The sequence below is a fragment of the Callorhinus ursinus genome, unplaced genomic scaffold (genome assembly GCF_003265705.2).
Source record: "Callorhinus ursinus isolate GAN/ISIS: 27379988/994484 unplaced genomic scaffold, GSC_fseal_2.0 scaffold12, whole genome shotgun sequence".
NCBI lineage: Eukaryota > Metazoa > Chordata > Mammalia > Carnivora > Otariidae > Callorhinus > Callorhinus ursinus.
In genome coordinates, this window is record NW_027397074.1 from 50,569,477 (window position 1) to 50,588,779 (window position 19,303).

The window sequence follows — 19,303 nt, forward strand, 5'->3', positions numbered from 1 at the left end:
TCAGTGCACCCCCAGAGAAAAGCAGTCAATCACTCCCGTCTCCCCGGTCTCCGGCCGCACTCCGTGCTCACCCGGCCTGTGACTGAGCATTTCTATCTCTGGCACCCAACTCGGTGTGGAGTCTCCAAACCCAGCAGATCCCTGCGGTGTGCTCTGGCGCCGCTCCTTCCAGGGGAGGAAGGGGAGTCTCCCCGCCTCTGCCGCTTGTTGGGTCCCTGCTGGAGGAGCAGTGACCCAACTGTGTCGCCGATCACAGTTTATGGCAAGCCCAAGCTGAGAGCCCGCTCCTCGGCTCTGTCTCTGCAGACGGCTTCCCCGCCCCAATACCTGGGAGCTCTGCCGCACTCAGGCACCCCCGGTCTTTCTGTGACCCCGAGGGTCCTGAGACCACACTGTCCCGTGAGGGTTCCACCCCCCGCTTAGCCACTGGAGCGACGTCCCTCAGCGGAGCCAGCTTCTAAAAGTTCCGATTTTGTGCTCCGCGGCTCTATCACTTGCCAGAAGCGGCCGACGGAGGCCCCCTCCCCCGCCGTCTATCCTCCCGAATATCGCCTCGGATTCACTTCTCTGCACATTCTACCTTCCAGAAAGTGGTCACTGTTCTGTTCAGAGAGTTGTTGCTATTCTTTTCTTTGATCTCCTGTTGAGTTCGTAGGTGTTCAGAATGGTTTGATCCCTTTCCAGCTGAATTCCTGAGACCAGATGAAATCCAGGTCTCCTACTCCTCCGCCATCTTGTTCCGCCCCCTCTGCAAACACTTTTTGAGCAACTACCATGTATCAGATGCTGGACACTACCTCTCAAAAAAGGAATGAGTACCCAGGCCTCAACCTACTCAGACATACTGAAAAAGCCCCTTTTATGGTGGCACCTCCTGTCACTGGTTCTGGGTCACAGAGGAGTATTTTCTGGGCAGAAATTGGGCAGTGTGGGACCCAGGAAAACTATGGCAAACAGAGCCCAGAGGGAGTTTGGGTGACTTGCCAAGGTCACAGAGCTGGTAGTAGGGGGCTGGGATGTGAAGCCGGATTCTGGTGGGATTAGGAAGGGAGAGGCTTGGAGCAGGCCAGAGTTCTAAAAATAGGCTTTCAGTAACCCATTTGTATTTGGTCCTTGCTTTTCCCCTAAGCTGCCAAATCTCACGGAATCACAAACTTGGCTAAGCTGGGTCTACCAGTTGTGGAAATTAGGCTTCCTGGGTGTCTACTGAATAGATGGTATCTCGGATACTGCTTTGGATGAAAATTCAGAAATCTACAGATAACTGAGGAGTGGCCGCCATCTTTTCCTCTCTGTTTCTCTTATATGGAAGCCATACATAACTTAGGAGTATAGAATGAATATTTTTGGGATACATACTGAAATGTGACCCTACACAGACACGTACATACACACCCCACTCACATATTCCCAGAGCCTGTTCTGTCCTCACATCTGCTGAGGAAAGGCAGCCACAGAGCACAATGCACACTGCTGATCTGGAGGTTTATCTTTCATTGCGGCCTGGCAGATGAAGATCTGGGAGAGTGGAGAAAGTGTATATCATCTGTTTTCTGCCTCTGCAGTCTCAGACTTAACTCAGCCAGGCAGCATCATTCACATAAGCTAATGTTTTGATATAGACAACTTCAAGAATGCAATTTAACTCCAAGTTTGATTCATCAACTTTAGAATCCCATATGCAGTGAAGTGAGTCTCCTATTGAGGTCCCTGTGGTCTTATAATTCATTAAACATACAGAGAAAGAGAGACAGAGAAGGAGAGAAGCACAGAGAGAGAGAGAGAGAGAGTCAGAGACAAGAGAGAGAGACAGAGAGAAACACATCAATGCCAGCCCATGCCAGGCACTCTGTTGACCATCATACCAGGCAGCCACAAGTTACTCCTTTGTGGAACTCACAGGCTAGAACATAAAGACTTCCCAGCTGGGTAACCTTTAACTCTTCTGTATCTCAGTTTCCCTGTCTGTACAATGGACTAATCATAGTACCTATCTCATCAGGTGGTTGAGAGGATTGGAAAGGACAATCCATTCATAGAGTTCAGAATTGTCAGTGTTCAATGAACGTTAGCTGTTAGCAGGATTGATAGGGAAGTCCAGAGTCATAGAAGGGACACCTATCCCACGCGTGGGGGCCAGGGAAGGAATCTTGAAAGAAACGTTATCCCATGTGAGTCCTGTGAGGTTACTAAGAGGGAGCCAGGCAAAGAGGGACAGGGGCAAAAAGAGTTAAAGTGTTGGCAATACCATATGCAAAATTCCAAGGCTGAATTCGTATTATGTACAAGGAAGACCAACAAAGTCTTCCTCAAACAAACACAAACAGCCAGTATGCCAGTTATCTACTGCTCTCTCTGTTGTCATGACCAGTAACAATAACTGCTCAGCTCCTGGGATGAAGCCTATTGAAGGCACATTTAGACTTCAGCTAGCGCTAAATAAGTAATTTTCAGGGAAAAGGTATAGCATTTCATTTTTGACCCTACGCCAGTCCAACACCTTATGGGGCAGTGAAGAAATAGTCAAAAAAACATTAAATATAAAGTAAATATAAAGAGGACAGAATGGCAGGCAACAATCTTTCATCATTTTGCCTGCATATAACTCTTTTTATTTATCTATTTTTTCACCTTGTCAGCCCTTCTTAGTCTCTTTCTTTCCCCTTTGCTTTTATTTATTATTTAAGCTCTAACCCCATGATTTATTTATTCAATGAATGAGTCGAGGGATGCATTTATCTAACTGCCCCATACCAAATGAAAATGCATCGTGCAGTTGGATTTCTTCCACAGAATTCAATTCCTTCCATCATTACTTCCAGACTGATTGAAGAACTGTACCCAAATTCATAAAACTGAGAAAATAAGAGTTTAAAGTGTCCCGCTGTTATGCAGAAATGATCACAACTCAATTCTTTCAAGGAGCCACTGAAACAAATTCTTTAACAAACAGAAAAAATAACTCTTCTAAGGGCCAGGAACAGGCAATGGGGCATCCGTATCAAATTATAAAAGTCCCCCCTTCAGATACCTCCATTTGATTTTGTAAAGGTTTGGTCATTTCTGAAGCAACCAGGCTTCCATTTGTCTGGGATGGGGTAGTTCTCCCTTTTTGAGAGGTAACATCCAACATTAGACTCTAGAAGCCCAAAGTCCATAGCCAGGCTATAGAGGGGAGAACAGGAGAAGACATCACGGGGACTCCTCACGACCAGGCCAGAACTGGGCTGTCACTCCCCACTATCTCACTCACAAAAAACAATCTCCTTTGCTTCCTCTCCCCTCTTTCACCTTCTACCAAGCAGCTGTCACAAACCTTGCTGCTTCTGGCCTTCCAGCGTGCGCGTCGGACGGCCCTGGGTTACCGCTACAGCTGTTGGCCGGTGTCCCTGCCTTCTCACTCTCCCCTTACTATCGTTAGCAGTGTATTCCAGAATCTTGTGGGGAGTTCCTTGAAGATATGGATCCTGTTTGGGCAGATTTGTGGTGGAGTCTTAGAATCCTTATTTTTAATACGTGCCCAAAATGGCTGCGATGATGGGCCAGGTTTGGGAAATGCTGCTCTACGAGCTACTGTAGCCATTCAATATCCCCCTCCACACTGCACCACCCACTGCCCCAACCTCTTCTCACACCCCACTCAAATACCTGTGGGCCACTCAGACCTCCAGGCCTGTCACACGCTCTTCGTCCTACTCCACTGTCTTTACTGATCAATTGCTGTTCATTGGTCAAGGGTTAGTTAGCTAAATCCCGACTTCCTAGACTGGCCCACCCTCCCTCTGTGCGGCGCTCTCCTCCAGCTCTCATCACACCCTGCGCATGCCTAGCTAATTACACCTGACATGCCAGCACTAGGGCAGAGTAGGCAAACTTCTTCTGTAAAGGGCAGATGGTAAATATTTTAGGTTTTGTGGGCCATTTGGTTTCTGTTATGACTACGCAGTACTGCCATTGTAGTGGAAAAGCAGCCACTGACAATATGTAAATGAATGGGCATGCTGTGTTTCATTAAAACTTTATTTACAAAAAAAAAAAAAAGTGAAGGGCCACATTAGGTTCAAGGGCCATAATATGCTGACTTCTGCTCTAGGGTCTGACAGAATCAGATTTGTATCTGTGCTCCATGTTTAACTGCATTATCTTGGGTTAGTTAACCTCTCTAAGTCTTCATTTCTTCATCTATAAAATATACATAATAATGGAGTCATTTCAGTATGAAAGGAGATAATGCTAAGTATAATGCCTGGCATTTGGTAAACACATGGTAACATTTGCTTAATGTTGTAAGACAAGAGTTTACTTGTCTATCTTCCCAAGTAGACTTTAAGCTCCTTGAGGCTAGAGACTCCTTTTCATGTCTAGGGACCCAATGGTCCACCCTCATCTCTTTTCTCTGCCTTTAATAGTAGAACTCCCACAGTGTTCTTTGGGCACATGGCTGCCCAGCCAGGGACTGACTATACTTCCCAGCCTCTGATGGATCCTGGTATGGCCATGGGATTAGGTTCTGCACAGTGAGGTGTGTGAGAGAGTAATGTGTGCCACCTCTGAATCAGATTCTCCCAGGGGATGTGTGTGTCCTCACTGGGCCCTTTTTCTATCCTACAGGAGGGAGGTGGCAAAAGCAGGAGCAACTCCCTTGGACTCAGAGGTGGAAGCTGCATGTTGAGGATGGTCTGACTGTCTTGTCAGCCCTGGACTGCTTCTCTCTGGATTATTATATGAAAGGAAAACATATTTGCATCTTAAGTCACTGAATTTTGGGATTCTTCATTACAGCAGCTGAGCCTATACCCTGCTTGATTAATAACTAGTCTTTTAAGGAAGGCTCTACCCTTCTACCTGCTCTACTTGCTGGTTCACAACTATGTTACCAACATGAGAACATGACCTCTTTGCTCCTTATTGATCTATTTTCCTTTGGGTTCTTTAGCAATCAGTCTTTAAATTCTTGGCTCAGTGTTGCTGTCCTTAATCCACCTGGACTCTTTGGATCTTGTATTTCAGAATGCTTGCCTTGATTTTCCTCTAGGACTTATGGTTTAGCTCACATCTCTGACCAATCTGCCAGCCAATACCTTGAGTAGAAAATCCCCAGGAAATCATTCCGAAACCCAGCATTTGGCAAGGGCTGGGCTGGGCAATCTCTATTCTTATTACCCCAAGGAGTGGCATGGAGGGAATTAGCTGAATGAGCTAATGAATGAATGGGGTGTAGCAATCAATTCCAACATCCCAAATTATTTCTAAATGCCAGAATTTTCCTCTTTCCACATCCCCACTGATTCAAGATTCTAGATGTTTTTCCTGTGATGAGTTAGTTCCCTGAGACCCATTTCACGGTTGAGGAGCTTGAGGGAGAGCTAAGCAAAGTGGTAAATATAATTAACTAGAGGGTAAGAGATTGCATTGAGTCTTAGCAGCACGCTGGCTCGTACAGTGCTTATGGACTCATGCTGCCTTTCTGAGGAAATCTCCATCTCATGTGCTGGGAGAGCAGGCATGTGGGCTGGCTAATTATAAATGCTCTTCAGAAGTATGGAGCTTCAAATAATTTCCTCTTGTAGTTTTTCATAACAATGAGTGTTTGGCTTTTTAATTCTTGCAGAAGCTAGTGAGGGCTAAGATCACAAACGTTGTCGGAAGAATGAGCCTGCAAGAACACCCTACTTTGCTGGCAGGTAAGAGACCCACAGGCGCACCTTGAGCAGGAAGGAAAGGGCTTTACATTGATCAGGCCTCAAAGCAACAGCCTGGCTGTCCTGTACCCATGAACAGGGAATGGGAATTGAAGAATATTCTGTCTCTTGTGACCTGATAGCCACTGGAGGAAAGGATTCACCGACATGAACATAACTCTCTTTTTCTGACCGAACAAATGAGAAGTAACTAGGATTGAGGCTTCTCTTCTCACCGCTTCGCATCCTTAATCTGCCAGCCCACAAGACGTCCGAGGAGCAGAAAATGTAATTTTGCCCAATTTTACTGAACTACGACCTTTCCTCGTCTGGAAAAACAATAATAAAGTACTCTAACCCTTAAATATTTCTGGAGCCGGCATGAAGTTAGCCAAGGTAGGATTTTCATATTTTACATGCACCATGAAAATCAGTCTTTACGCTTGATGGAAGCTTTATGCTCATTGTTAAATCCAGAAAGCGGGAAGTGGGCAGGTTAGGGAGAGCCAGGGTGCGAGCTTTGATACTATTCTGGCTGTCTGGAGGCTAATAAAGGGCAGCCAAACTTGATCTGTACACTCATCTCAAAGAAAAGAATGAAGCACATGTGGGCTTGAAAGACTGGAGCCGCTGTTCTCTTGGGTGAATATGCGTTTTCTGCAGCCAGACTAAGGATTCATTTTGTCCTTGACACAGTACGAAATTCAATCTGTGCCTACTTACCCTACAGACAACAGCCTAATGGGGGTCATGCTAAGATTTTATTATAGTACAGGCAGCAGCCTTTGCTAGCAAGATAAACATTTGGGAAATTATATTTCAGAATCTCGTCTGCCTCCTCTCTCCCCCAGCCCCAACGCGTCATGCAGTTCTGGTTCAGTGAAATGCAGCATTTAATATTTTGGAAATAATTTTCGAACAGATGGGGAAGAGGCAGGAGGGCAGCGTCTATCGCTGGCCTTGATGATCTCTCTGCCTCTTTTTCTTTCTCAACAAAACATCTCAAGCAGTGATTGTTTTTCCTTTGAAAGAAAAAAAAAAACCCGCATGAAAGTGTTTTCAAATTTGCTCGTTGTTTTGCTTTGCAATCTTTCGAAGCTGAGATCTTTCCTGTGGCTTGGGAAGCTCATTCTGAGTCTAAGGACTACGTATATCTTGGAGAGAAGCGAGGCTTGTTTAAGGAGGGAGGGGGCAAAAACCTTTCTCTGCCCCCAGCGGAATGAGGCTCAGAACCTTTGTTTCTGTGGAACCAGGAGGGTGATTCTTCACACTCTCTTTATTGAACTACAAATATCTTTCCAGATGAACACACTCCTAATCTAATTAGCTGTAAACAGGCCTCCCGGGTGCCACACTGCTTAACGAGCGGGGGGCAAGAAGGGGAGAGAGGAAGAGGCTGCGGCAGGAATGACACCCAAGACTGTGGAGTCCTTTTCCATAGGTGCAGTCGGGTTGGGGTGATGCATTTGCAGAAGTGTTTTCTGCTTTATAGGGAGACAAAGGCCAAGAAATGTTGAGTATTCTCATAAAGGGCAGAATGGCCTATTATGAAACCACGAATCATTGATTTTCTTCGGCACTCCCGGCTCTTTCCAGACGACATGACGGATGACTTGGGACAGCAAATGCAGAGCACCAAACACGCTGCGGGGTCCTGAAGGGTCTCTTGACCGTTGACCGTACCTCTTCCCACGGTCAGCCCCAGAGTGAGGCCCCCGCAGCCGGGTGTTTACTACGGTTGCTACGTGGAACCAGAGTTTGTGGAGGGATTGCAAGGTGGGGTCAGGGGCCACTGGGTACTCCCTAGTGTCACAGTCAGTGCTACAGAATCCAAATTCAGAACCTCTGTCACCAAACCCCTCAGAGAAAGGTCCAGAGGCTTCATTTTTAAAAGATGATTCCTGGGAGTTCGCCCTCTTCTGGTCATTTTAGGAGGGCTTCCTCAAAGGCAGTTGAGAAGGGAATAATTTGGCATTTGCTACAGGTTGCAGCAGCCTTGGGCGGGGGGGGGGGGCACTCTAGGGGTGAGACAGGTCCCAGGGTAAAAGGACATAAAGGGATGAGGCTCTAATGGGCCAAGACAGTGCTGACAGCCCGCCAGGCCTCCCATTCCACTGATTGCCTCTGGGCTCGGTCTCGGCTCCACAGAAGGGGCGTGGACTTCCCAGGCCCCTCTGCGTCCCCCAGCCAATGGAGGAGCAGGTGGGAGAGGGGCACGTGGGAGGAGAGGAACAATTTTCTGAGTTCCAGCGGAGGTCAGCAGCCTCCAGCAGCCTTCAGCCTCCTGCCTCCTTTGCTACTTCTGGCTCATTTCCACATCCCACAGTGGTTCCAGTAGCAGCTGGTCTGTGCGCCCTGGCAGTCAGTACCGGCTCTGCCAAGGTTCAAGCATCAGCCACACCCCTTGCTCTAGCTGCCGATAAAACCCATCTTCCTTTTTGTTCCCTAGCCCTAGCGTCAGCAATGATTAATCTCTTCAGAAACTCCCTTTTAGTTCTAACACCTGTGTAATCAGTTGCTTGTATTAAATCCTACCCTGTGTAGTCAATCTCCTGTATTAAATCCCCTCTGTTGGAATGCTTTTATTTTCCTGATTGGTCCCTGCTAAATGTTGACTCTGACACTGACTAGAAAACCAGTTTAAAAGGGGTTCCACCTGCTGAATTAGCCAAAAGGTTGGGGGTTCTCTTCCCTTGTGGTTACTAAAAGGCTCTCAAATAGAAGATCCCATGGGCAGAGGGAGGACTGCGGACACACAGCCTGGCAGAGGGAGCATTCTCAGTGGACACTCTCTTGGGGAACCTCACATATGCTCTGGAACTCTTGGGTTGAGAGGCTAGTCCACCCTATGCTGATGGCTTCCTATTTTGCCCTAAAACATTCTATCTTAGAGTACCTCTTTTCTGGCATTTCTAGATGTAAACAATTTTGGAAACTACACTGTGGTACTCCACAACCACATCTTTCTTTTGTGAATCCTCAGAGTTTGGACATTAAAGGCAAAGGAAAATTCTGTGACAGTGGTTCTCAAAATAGGGTCTGGGGACCCCTGGAGATCTTTGAGACCCTCACAGAGAGTTTATGAGATCACTATTCTCATCATAATTCTAAGACTCGATTTGTCTTTTTCATTTGCCTTTTTATTTCACTCATGAGGGTACAATGTAGTTTTTAAGAGGCTACCTATATGTACATTAAAACAGACTGAAGAGGGAAGAAGGTATGGAGATCCAGCTGTCTTTAGCCAGATATCAAAGAGATTCACAACAATGGAAAAGAAAACTACTCTTCTAACTTGTTTTTTTGTTTGTTTTGGAAAATAAAGTTATATGTCATAAAAATGTTATTTGTAATGATTGTTTCTTATTGTTATACTCAAATGAATTAATGAATAATTCAGGGCTGAGGCTTCTGACCGCAGGTGGTGGTGGGTGGAAGGAGAAGAGGTATAATCAGATGTGATTCTTCTGGCTGGGCAGATGTCCAAAGCTGGCTCTCTCTAATGGGGGCTCTGAGAGGCCCTGCTGGGAACACGTGACTAACTTTGCAGGTGCAGTTGGTGCATTCTCTTCACTCCCTCTAGTCTTTAATTTTCATGCTCCAGCCTCTGGTCATCTGGACTTTACCCTCCATGGTGAAGTCATCTCCAGACAATCGTTTCCAGGATTTGTAATGATCCAAGCTGGCTCTCCCTTCCTGGGGTATATGTCTTTGCCCCCAGGAAGACACATTCCTTCTTTCCTCATCACACACCCTTACATTATTCACATGAGTGTCGGACACCAGCCCCTGTGACTCCAGTCTCTGCAGACACCCATCCAAGTCTGCTAGTGGTCATTTACTCTGGGAAGGAAGCATGTCCACCCTTCCCCCGAGGGGAGAGCTGAGCCCCCCTGACATGCTGACACCAGCCATTCCCTGCCTCAACTCTTAGACCTTTGAGGTGGGCCTTCAGCTACAGGTTGCAGAAATGATTTTCACTCCCTTCTTGTGCAGGAGTCCTTCTAATATTTGACAGCGGAATGTGGGAATAGTTGGCCCACATTGTCCTGGGGCCTCAGTTGAAAGGTAGAAATAAATAGTCCATTTTTAAATATCCTCTTGTAAAATCATCCCAAATTTCTGATGAGATAGCTATAATTATTTATATTTTTTTAGATGAGGAAATTAAGTTCAGAGAGGATCAGTAAGTGGCTAAGTTAGGATTTGAACCCAGGTCTGCTTCAAAGTCCAAGATTATTTTATATAGAGAGATAATTTAGGGGCTGGAAACTCCCCTCTGGGCACTGCTTTTGACTCATGGCGTCAGTTCCATACATGGCTCTCATGCTCTCAGTTGGGTGGCCATACATCCCAATTTGTCTGGGCCAGTCTAAGTTAATGCCTATTATCCTCATATACTTACCAGTAGTGATCCCTCTTTTCTCAGGTTTGGACAACGAATTATAAGTTCACCGTAACTATTGGGAGTCAGGGGTATGGTGCAGAAGAACCAGAGGCACCAGAAGTTTCTTAGGGGGACAGACTCTTCCAGTAAGCCAGACTCTTTCAAAAGCTGGGGCTTTGGCCCCTGCAGGGAAGATCAGCATGAGGGGGGTGAAGTCGGTGAGGCTGCCTCTTCAGATGCGGGGATACCCTCACAGCCCTGGAGTAAGCCCAGCTGGGTGGGACATCTGGCTCAGGGAGGCTGATCTCTTCAGGTACTGGCTGTAAAGTCCACAGGGTGGGAAGGGTATGAGAAAAATACATGTCCACTGTTCATTCTAGATAACTTCTGAGTTTGTCCATTTCTTTTTTTCCCCACTGTACTCTTCCAATTTAGGGCACTTTCACTAGAAGATAAACTCTTAGCTAGTCTACTTTCCTGTTTTTCCTCCCAATCCATCTTGCCATTGAAATCAGGGTGATATTTCTAAAATTCAAATATGACTGCTGCTATTTCTCAGTTTAAAACCCCTTGGCAGCTTCCTACTGCCTTCAGGATAAACTCTGAATTCCTTAATGTGGCTTCAAGGGTCCTTGAGATCTGGCTCCTATGCACCTTTCTAGATTCTTCTCATACCTTCTCCAGTTTGTGCTCTATGAACATCAATTCAACCACACTAGACTTCTCAGAATGCTGAGCCCTCTTACTTGTAAGCCTTTGTGTGTGCTCTTTCTGCTGCTAGGACACTTCTTCATCTGAGGACCAGACTGCCTGAACTCCTTTCCTTGAGTTTGGGGAGTGCATATGCATTGATGCAGCAGCTCTGGAATTTGCTTGTCTCCATTTCCCCATAAGGCCTGAAGCCTTCTGAAGACCTGGTTCTTTCCAACCCCTTTACCTCCGTGTCATTCAGGCCTATCACAGGGCTTTGTACACAGTAGGTCCCAGGTTAGTACTTGGCGATATTTTGTTTACTTGCCACAAGCATTAAAGCCAAACAGTCAAGACATGAGACATCAGAGCTCAACATCTGTCATGGATGTCTGCTAGGCATTGTAATCATACACAGGCTGACTCCCTGCGCAAATGAAGAAATTCTATAGATAATATGTTTGAAAATGAGAATTTTTTTTTAAGGAGTATGATCCATAGTAGCCCAGAAATGAATCAGCTTAATATCCAGTCATGGCTAGATGGTTTAGTAGATTATGGCTTATATTATATACTGAAAAGGATACTATAGAACACTGACAAATACAATGAACATAAAGACTAAGTAGCAATGTGGAAAAATGATTATAATTAGTGCCAATTGAAGAAAAGGAGAACGGCCTATTGCATACTTGCTACTCTTGTGACTAAATAATGTTTATGTGTGTGTGTTATGCATAGTGGGGGTGGAGTTCTGGGAAAGAGTGGAAAAACAGAGAAAAGTTCAAGATGGTGGGGATTTTTTTTTTAACCTCTCAAAATTGGTTCTAACATTGACTTCATATCTTTTTCCCCCCAATAAGAAGAATATTAAAAGAATATTTTAAAACTATTCTGATACTCCAAAATGTTAAAATGATTCTCCCTGGGTGGTAGGATTTAGGAGAATTTTAATGATTTCTTAATAATTTCTGTATTGCTTATTTTTCCCCACTGAATATTTAACATTTATAATTAGATAAAAACAATACTGCAAATATTTACTTTCTTCCCCCTCTCACTTTGGGCAGATATACTTGCTTCCCCATTGATCTTGGGCATGGTCATGTGACTGGCTTTGGCCAATGCACTAATGGTGGATATGATGTAGCAACTGTATTTGTGGGAGGGGGCCTTGTCCTCTTGCACTTCCACCATTACCGTGAAAAGAATACTTTCCGGATAGATTGCCCAACCAAGAAAAATGAGACACATGGAACAGACCTAGACTCAACCTTTGGCCTGGAGCCAAGACCAACAGAGTCCAGCCTAAATAGGTGATCCTAGACAACCCACAGATGTGTGAGAATGGGGATTGTTTTAAATCACTGAGACTTGAGGTGGTTTGTACAGCATTATTTTGATAACAACTTTGTGATAAATCTTCATTTTCAATGCTAACTTTCTAGGCAAAATGTTTCTCTTTTTTTCTTGTTTCATCTTCCATCTTATAAATGGTATAACACAGAAGTGGTCCAGGCTTGGAGTGACTGGATTGATTTGTATGTAGCTTGGAGAAGCATGTTAACCTGGGGAGACCTTTTAAGAACACTGGAACCTCAAAGGCTTGAAATAGGTGACAAAATGACACTAAAACTGTAGTGATGTCCCTACCACCAACAGCATTATTAACATGTCAGTGAGATTCATGAATCCCAGCTACCATTATGCCCAATTTGGCTTCCACATCAACTCTATGTTATTGCCATTCTTGTGGTCATTTCTCAGGACTACAATTCACTGCCAAAAAGTGACAGGGGGGTGGGGTGGGAAATACAGGTTTCCCTGGCTATCTAAACACAGAGTGTTCTGAAAGTTCTAACTAGGCCACTTTGCTTTTCTGAAAGATCTACATTAGTCTGGTAACAGCTTTTTTTTTTTTTTTTTTTTTTTTGTAAAAGTGAACATCTTCTTTAGATTTTAGTCGGCAAGAAAAGGGGATGAATATAGGTCTTCTGTAAAAGCAAAGTGGCATTAAAACAAACTTTCAGAAACAAGGGGATACCTGTAACCCAAACCCAAACCAACAATGCCGAGCTGCAGTATCTCACTTAATTTGTTGTTGCAAATAGCAGATTAAAAAAATGTTACAGTTCAAATTCCAACTGTCAGGACTTCAGGATGGGACCAGCTGCTGGGCTGGTTTCTCAGTGGATCGATCTCTTTCTCAGAGATTTAGCACCCTGCAGAGTGAGCTGTTCTGGTGCTCTGGTGAGAGTTTGTGAGAGGCCATTCTCTCTGGGAGAAACCTAAAGTGACACCCTTCCCCTCAGCCTCTGGAGGCCCAGGTGTGGGATAAGGACAAGCCCAAGGTCATGGACCGGCCTGGCTGGCCGCCGCCACTGCACTGCAGGAGCTGTGTGTCAATCTACTTTTTGTCTGGTTTGAATCCAACATAGAGTCCAAAGCATGTTCACAGCCCTTAGATCATGAAACACATGGCCTTGCCTGAGATTGTTCCTACCATCACTTACAGAGTTTATGGGTAGGTGGCTTGTTCAAGATGACAATGAAAGGAAGTGATTCTTTCACCTGTTAGCTCTGTGACCTTAGGCAGTCTACTCAACTTCTCTGGGTATCTGTCTGTACAGTGAAGCTATGTTGCAATAACACCTACCTCGGAGGGCTTTGATAAATATTAAGGAAAGCAGTGCTTTGGTGTTTTTTAGCTATTTGCGCAAAACAAAACAAACAGGCCCCCTAAATCTTGGATTACAATATTTGGTACATACACAGTACAAATTCACTGAAGAAAAATAAGAGAAAATGTTACCCAGTGTTCTACAATCCAGACATACCAGTGTTAACGTACTGATCCATAACCTTCCTATTATTTTCTTTGCTTGCACACACAGATGCACTGATATATTCACAAACCTGGTTCATACATATTATTTTATAAACTGTTTTTGCCCCCTAACAAGTTATTATTAATATATTTCTTGCTAAGGAATATGTCTACAACATGTGTATTAGTGGTAGCATAACATTTCATTTTATGGATATAATATATTTTTACATGTCTAATCCCTGGTTTTTTAATTTTTAATTTCTTTTCTAATTTCTGCTCTTATAAGTAACTCTTTGATGAATATTCATGTACATAGATTCTTGAGCAAATGACTGATCAGTTTTAGAGGTAAACTTCCAGATGCAGAATTATTAAAACCACAAACATTTCCATGCCACTTTATATAGTCAAATTGCCTTTTAGAGAAATTCTAACAACTTAAACACTCTTGGTGGTGAAAGAATATGTCCATATTTTTGCTGAAACTAGGCCTTTATCACTTTTTAAACTTTATCTGTTTGACAGATGATGAATGATATTCCATTGTTGTTTTAATTTGTATTTCTTTGATTACTATTAAAGATGAAACAATGTTTATATTTATTAGTTATGTTCTTTATTAAATTAAAAAAATTATTATTGACATGCAGGAACTGTTATTGGGGGATTTAAATATTGCCTTATATGTTATAAATATTGTTCTCGTTTTTCATTTGTCTTTTAACTTTATGGATTTTTTGACATTGTGTACATTTGAAAATGTTATATAATGAAATCTAGTAATATTTGGAATATTTGGAATAGTAATCTGGAATACTTAAAATAATCTTTCTCAGGAGGGCATATGGCTGTTATGTTTTCTGAGTCTTTGAAAAACTGAGAATAAGTCTCTGGGGCCCTCCTGTAAGAACAAAAATATCTTGGCAGTCTAAGCACTTTTGACACACAATCCTCAAAATCCTGTAGAGGCCATTCCACTATTTTCTAAAAGTTAGCATCGAGAGAGGTAACTCTGATGCCAAAAGGGTTTTTCCTCCTAGTAAGTATGCTGGGGTTTTTTTTGTTGTTGTTGGGCAGAATGACTGCAAGATTTTTCTTTATATTTGGAATTAAAAAAAAAAAAAAGGAAGATGTGGTAAAGAGAGTCTATTTTACACTTGGACCTGGTGCTCAGTGCGGGTTTGGGACTGAAGACAAGGATTCCCTCAACTCAAGAGAATTATCTTTTATTGTTGATTTGGTCACAACTTCCTCTCTGCCTGATGTGTTCTCTTTTCTGGGTTTTCTATTCAATCTCCAGAATCCACCCTGCATGCCTCTTTTCTGAGTTCCAGAATTTCCCCAGCTGGAGGACTGCTTTGCTTATCTTCTTTTTTGCATTGCTAACTTGCTTGTCAGTGTTGCCACTGGATTTTCACATCAGTTGATTATTGTTCTTTCTCCCCAAAGTAGTCTTTCCCGATATCAGATTGCTCCTTTTTCATGGGTACAACCTCCTGTCGACTATTGTTGAGAACCTGAATTTAGTATTTTACAAAATGTCACTCTGTCTCCTACAGCAAGCATTTTTTTTTTTCAAAAAAGCACTCTTCTTTTGAGATCATGAGCATTTTTTATGTGTCCAGATGTTTCCCTGCTTGCTCATCTTTACAAAGGGAAGTCTATATCTGTTCAGTTTTGGGACTTGGGATAGGTTCAGTTGGAGTGTTTAGGTGTATGTTCAATTTCTCTAGTCTGAGAAGAAGGGATCAAGGAAGAATTTATAATTCTGGTATAATTCCTGATTTCTCTGGATCAGAGTTTCAGGGTTCTTGGAGAGGGAGAAGGGAACCATGCCCGAGGTGGCCGTATGACAAGCTTCCCCATTGTGTTTAAGTCTCCTTTCCACCTGGCAGGGGCACTATCCCCCTTCTCTAATGGACAGGATGGTTCTTGTGATGAGCCTGTTGTGACAATGCCCTCACATTTCTTACCACATTGTTTGAAATGAATTGAGCTGAAATGGCTGTGGATGTGCCTCTTATAACAGATTTTGCTGAGGAAGGAAATGTGCACCTGTTTGGAGTTGGCATCGCATTTAGAGAGAGCAAGGGGGGACCAAACACAAAGGCTGGCACATCCGGGATAATTACTGCCAAAATTACTTACCAAAGACATCTGTGAAGCTGTGATCCATTCGGGAGAGATGCGAAAATGAGCCCCAGCTGAGTCTCCCAGCAAAATGATTCCCCTGGGCTGTGAACCTGGGTGGCACAATTTATTTGCATTATTTATACACCTCAAGTAGTTTGGAGCCTCCAGATTGGGTGGTTAGGAGAGTAGATACCATGATGTATATTCCATGCACAGAGCATCATAACAATGATGCATTGCCACTTTTTGAGTGTTGGGGAGTGAGGGAGATCAAGTTTAGGAGCTGAATGAGATTTCTAGGCCATCAAAACTGCTAGCTAAGCTGTACAGATGCAGGTGTGTTTCCTAGCTCAGCATAAAACAAACTGCCGTGCAACCTCATGAGTGAATGATGGATGAATCAATGAATCAAAACTTTTTCTGAACTCAGAAATATGCCCTAAGTTTTGGTTTTGGAAATCACTCTCTTGAATTCTGTTATAATTCACTTTAAGAATTTGTGATCTCATGGAGCAATTTTGACTTTTCAAAGATGTTATGGTCTTTTAAAGCTCCTAATCCATATATACAAAAGCCCTGGGTGGACAATTCTAGCTGATTAACGGGAGGTGAACATGAAGGTCTCTGTGAAGCCCTATCTGGAGGTTAGGGATCACTTAATCTGCCTCTGAGGCCCATCTACACAATTCATTTACCCATGGGTGATGCATGTACTCTTCTAAATCCCTTAAGATCCTGAAAGAATCAACTGATGCCTCCCAGAGACAGAGAGGGGCGCCTCTTTCCCCTAGCCCCAAGTCTCCCCAAATCATGCTGGAGGTTGGTCTAGCCTCATTTCAGTGGCTCCCTAACCTGGGCCTCTGTGACAGTTAGCACTTGGCCACATACATGGGGATGGAGGAGGCCCAGGACATCCAGGAGGGGTTGGGATGGGGCAAGTCCAAGAGGCTTCCCATGATGATCCTAGATCCTCATACCAGGATCTTTCACTTAGATCTGAGTTTGTTTATTTATTTATTTATCAGTCATTTGTTCATTCATTCTTTTATTCATCCAACAAGCATTTTCAAACTGTATACCTATGCACTGCACTGGATCTGTGCATTTTCTACTCCCCTCCTACCCCTCTGAGAGTTTAAAGACAATTAGACTAAGTTGATTGAGGGCAGGGACTGTATCACATCTGTCCAGGACAACTCAGAGCCAAGTATAGCCCTTGGTGCATAATAGGAATAGGCATTTAGGAAATATCTGTCAAATGAATGAATGAATGAATGATTGAAATGCTTTTCAGTGTTAGGGAAAATACTGCCTAAACGTAAAAAATGATGCTACCAGAGGGTCTTGTCTGAGACCCTTTGGGTATCACCAGGCATATATTTTCAGCAGTGTGGGGGTGATCATAGGTTTCTCTTAACAGTACTGGCAGCTCAGATGTCTGTGGCGTTTGGGCATTTAGAATACAGAGCTTTTGCTTAGCTGTTTTCGGGAACTCCCAATGGCTCTAACTTGGAGGTCTCCCTCAAGTCACCCAGATGTGAATCTTTAGCCCAGTTGCCTGCCGCAGGGACTCAGTCAGCACAAGCCCAGATGTCTGACCTTGTCGGGTATTGAGAAGGACATGGAGAAAGAGGAAACAAGAGCACCTCCATTTGTGTTCCTATTTGGAGAAGTGCTAGGTTTCCACTACCTTGTGCTCTCTCCTGCTGCCTTTTCTGGCATTCTCAATCAAGTTTCCAATCCCCACAGAAAGGAGGCAGTAAGACAAATTCAGTTTCGCTTTTTCTAGGTTCTGCCTCCATTTTCTACAGGCTTTTTCATGTCTTTTTCTGATTTTTCATGAAAATAAACGGAAATTGGTCAACTTTAAGCTGTAGCATCAGGCACTTGCTCACTTGGATGGTCTGTTCTCTTCAATCTGGCTCAGACAAGCAAAGAGGGTCCCTATTGTGATAAGCACATTAACTCTATAGTTCATACCTTCACAGAACTTCTTCTCATATGGAATTCCATCTTTTGGATCAACACCCTTTAAAAGAGAAATGATGAGATTAGCAGTTTGTTTTTAAATGTATAAGACACTTACACTGAGGCTTTCCCTAATGGCTTTAAAAGTACAAAGGCAAGTCAGTGGATAAAACCCATTAAAGTCTCTTGAGCCCTTAATTCAACATAGCAACACTTTGTGTAAGTTGGGCTTTATGGAGCTGGGGCAGGAATAAGGAGAGATCCAGAAGCCCAACCATCTGGTCCAGAGGATGCGGGGCAGTGTCTGGAGTGCTGGCAGTGTCCCCGCGAGGGGGCGCTGTGGGCCCACTGTGTTACAGGGACACAAGGTCAGAGTGTGTTCCTCAGTCTCTGAGCTGGGGAGCTCTAAGAGCCCTGACATCTCCACTCCCTAAGGACTGATGCTTCCAGAGCAGCGATTCTCAACAGGGCTGGTTTCCCCCCACCCCTACCCCAAGGGACATTTGGCAAAGTCTAGAGACATTTTTGGTTGTGACAACAGGGGGAGGGGGAGTGACTGGCATCAAGTGGGTAGAGAGGCCAGGGATGCTGCTGCACATCCTACAATTTCCAAGGGACCTGAATTTCCAAGACTCCAGGAATTTGTTGGGATTTCTTCTATTGTTCTAATTAACTATTTACTTTCATACTTGATTTCGTATTTGTAATTTGGTATTCTTTTTCTTCAGGAGGACCCTCAAATCATATTTTAGCTCAATACCCCACAAAACGTCGGTCTGCTGCCATTGTTGTGTTTGGTTGGGCTTTATTCCCTTTCTCTTCCTGAAAGCTGCAAATCTTTTGTTCATGGAGAGCTGGAGCTCCAGCATTAAATGCCTCGAGATGTAGATAGTGGGGTAACTATAGGGTAATTTCCACCCTGCCTGACTAGCTTTATGGAATAGAAAGAAAATGGCTGCTGCGAAGAGGTGGCAGCAAGAGGTTTGCTCCAACAGCTGTCTGGGTTGCTGTAAAACTTCGCTAACAGCACCCTTCATTTAATTTCGCCTGATTCACCACAGAATAAAGGGGTTAGATGCGGGTGACTTCAAGGGCCTGTGACTAACAGACTCTCAACTCTCATTACATCCCTATCATCCATCATGTGAGATCAGAGTCTTTACCCCTCTTCCAATTTGCAGAAAAAGGGTGCTTTCATCTGTCATCTTCTTCCTTAGGACTGACTTCCTTCTTCCTTAGGACTGACTAAAGCAAATAAGCTTTTAAGGATGGCAGAATGTCAGAGAACGGACAGAGAACTAGATTTGAATCTAGTTGCTTACCCAAATGCCATTACAGTTTGAATCTTCATGTATATCCCAGTTGTCTGGCCTAAGAAGAAAACACCAATATTGGTTTTTAGCATATACTTCTTGCCCCGTGAATGTTAGGTGAATGAATGAATGAATGAATGAATGAACAAGTGCTGTGTGAAGTGTCACTGATGGACAGCAGGTTCTTCAAGGAGGAGTGCCACTCATGACTGTCAATGGCACACAGAAGCCTCCACTTGGCCTCTGCCATTATCTTGGTTTTGGATATTTTCTGGGCACCATGGACTAATTCCAGTGACCT

At 43.9% G+C, this 19,303-nt stretch overlaps 1 protein-coding gene across 3 annotated transcripts in view; it reads right to left on the bottom strand.

Moving 5' to 3' along the window:
* Positions 1 to 19,303, bottom strand: part of AOAH (acyloxyacyl hydrolase) — a 168,364-nt gene that overhangs the window by 76,571 nt on the left and 72,490 nt on the right. For all 3 annotated transcript variants that reach the window (XM_025873145.2, XM_025873144.2, XM_073899076.1), the window contains 3 exons: positions 19,012 to 19,060; positions 17,702 to 17,750; positions 15,737 to 15,831 (listed from right to left, as the gene is read on the bottom strand). In XM_025873145.2, the coding sequence (XP_025728930.1) occupies positions 15,737 to 15,831; positions 17,702 to 17,750; positions 19,012 to 19,060 (193 nt within the window). The remainder of the gene's footprint in view (positions 1 to 15,736; positions 15,832 to 17,701; positions 17,751 to 19,011; positions 19,061 to 19,303) is intronic.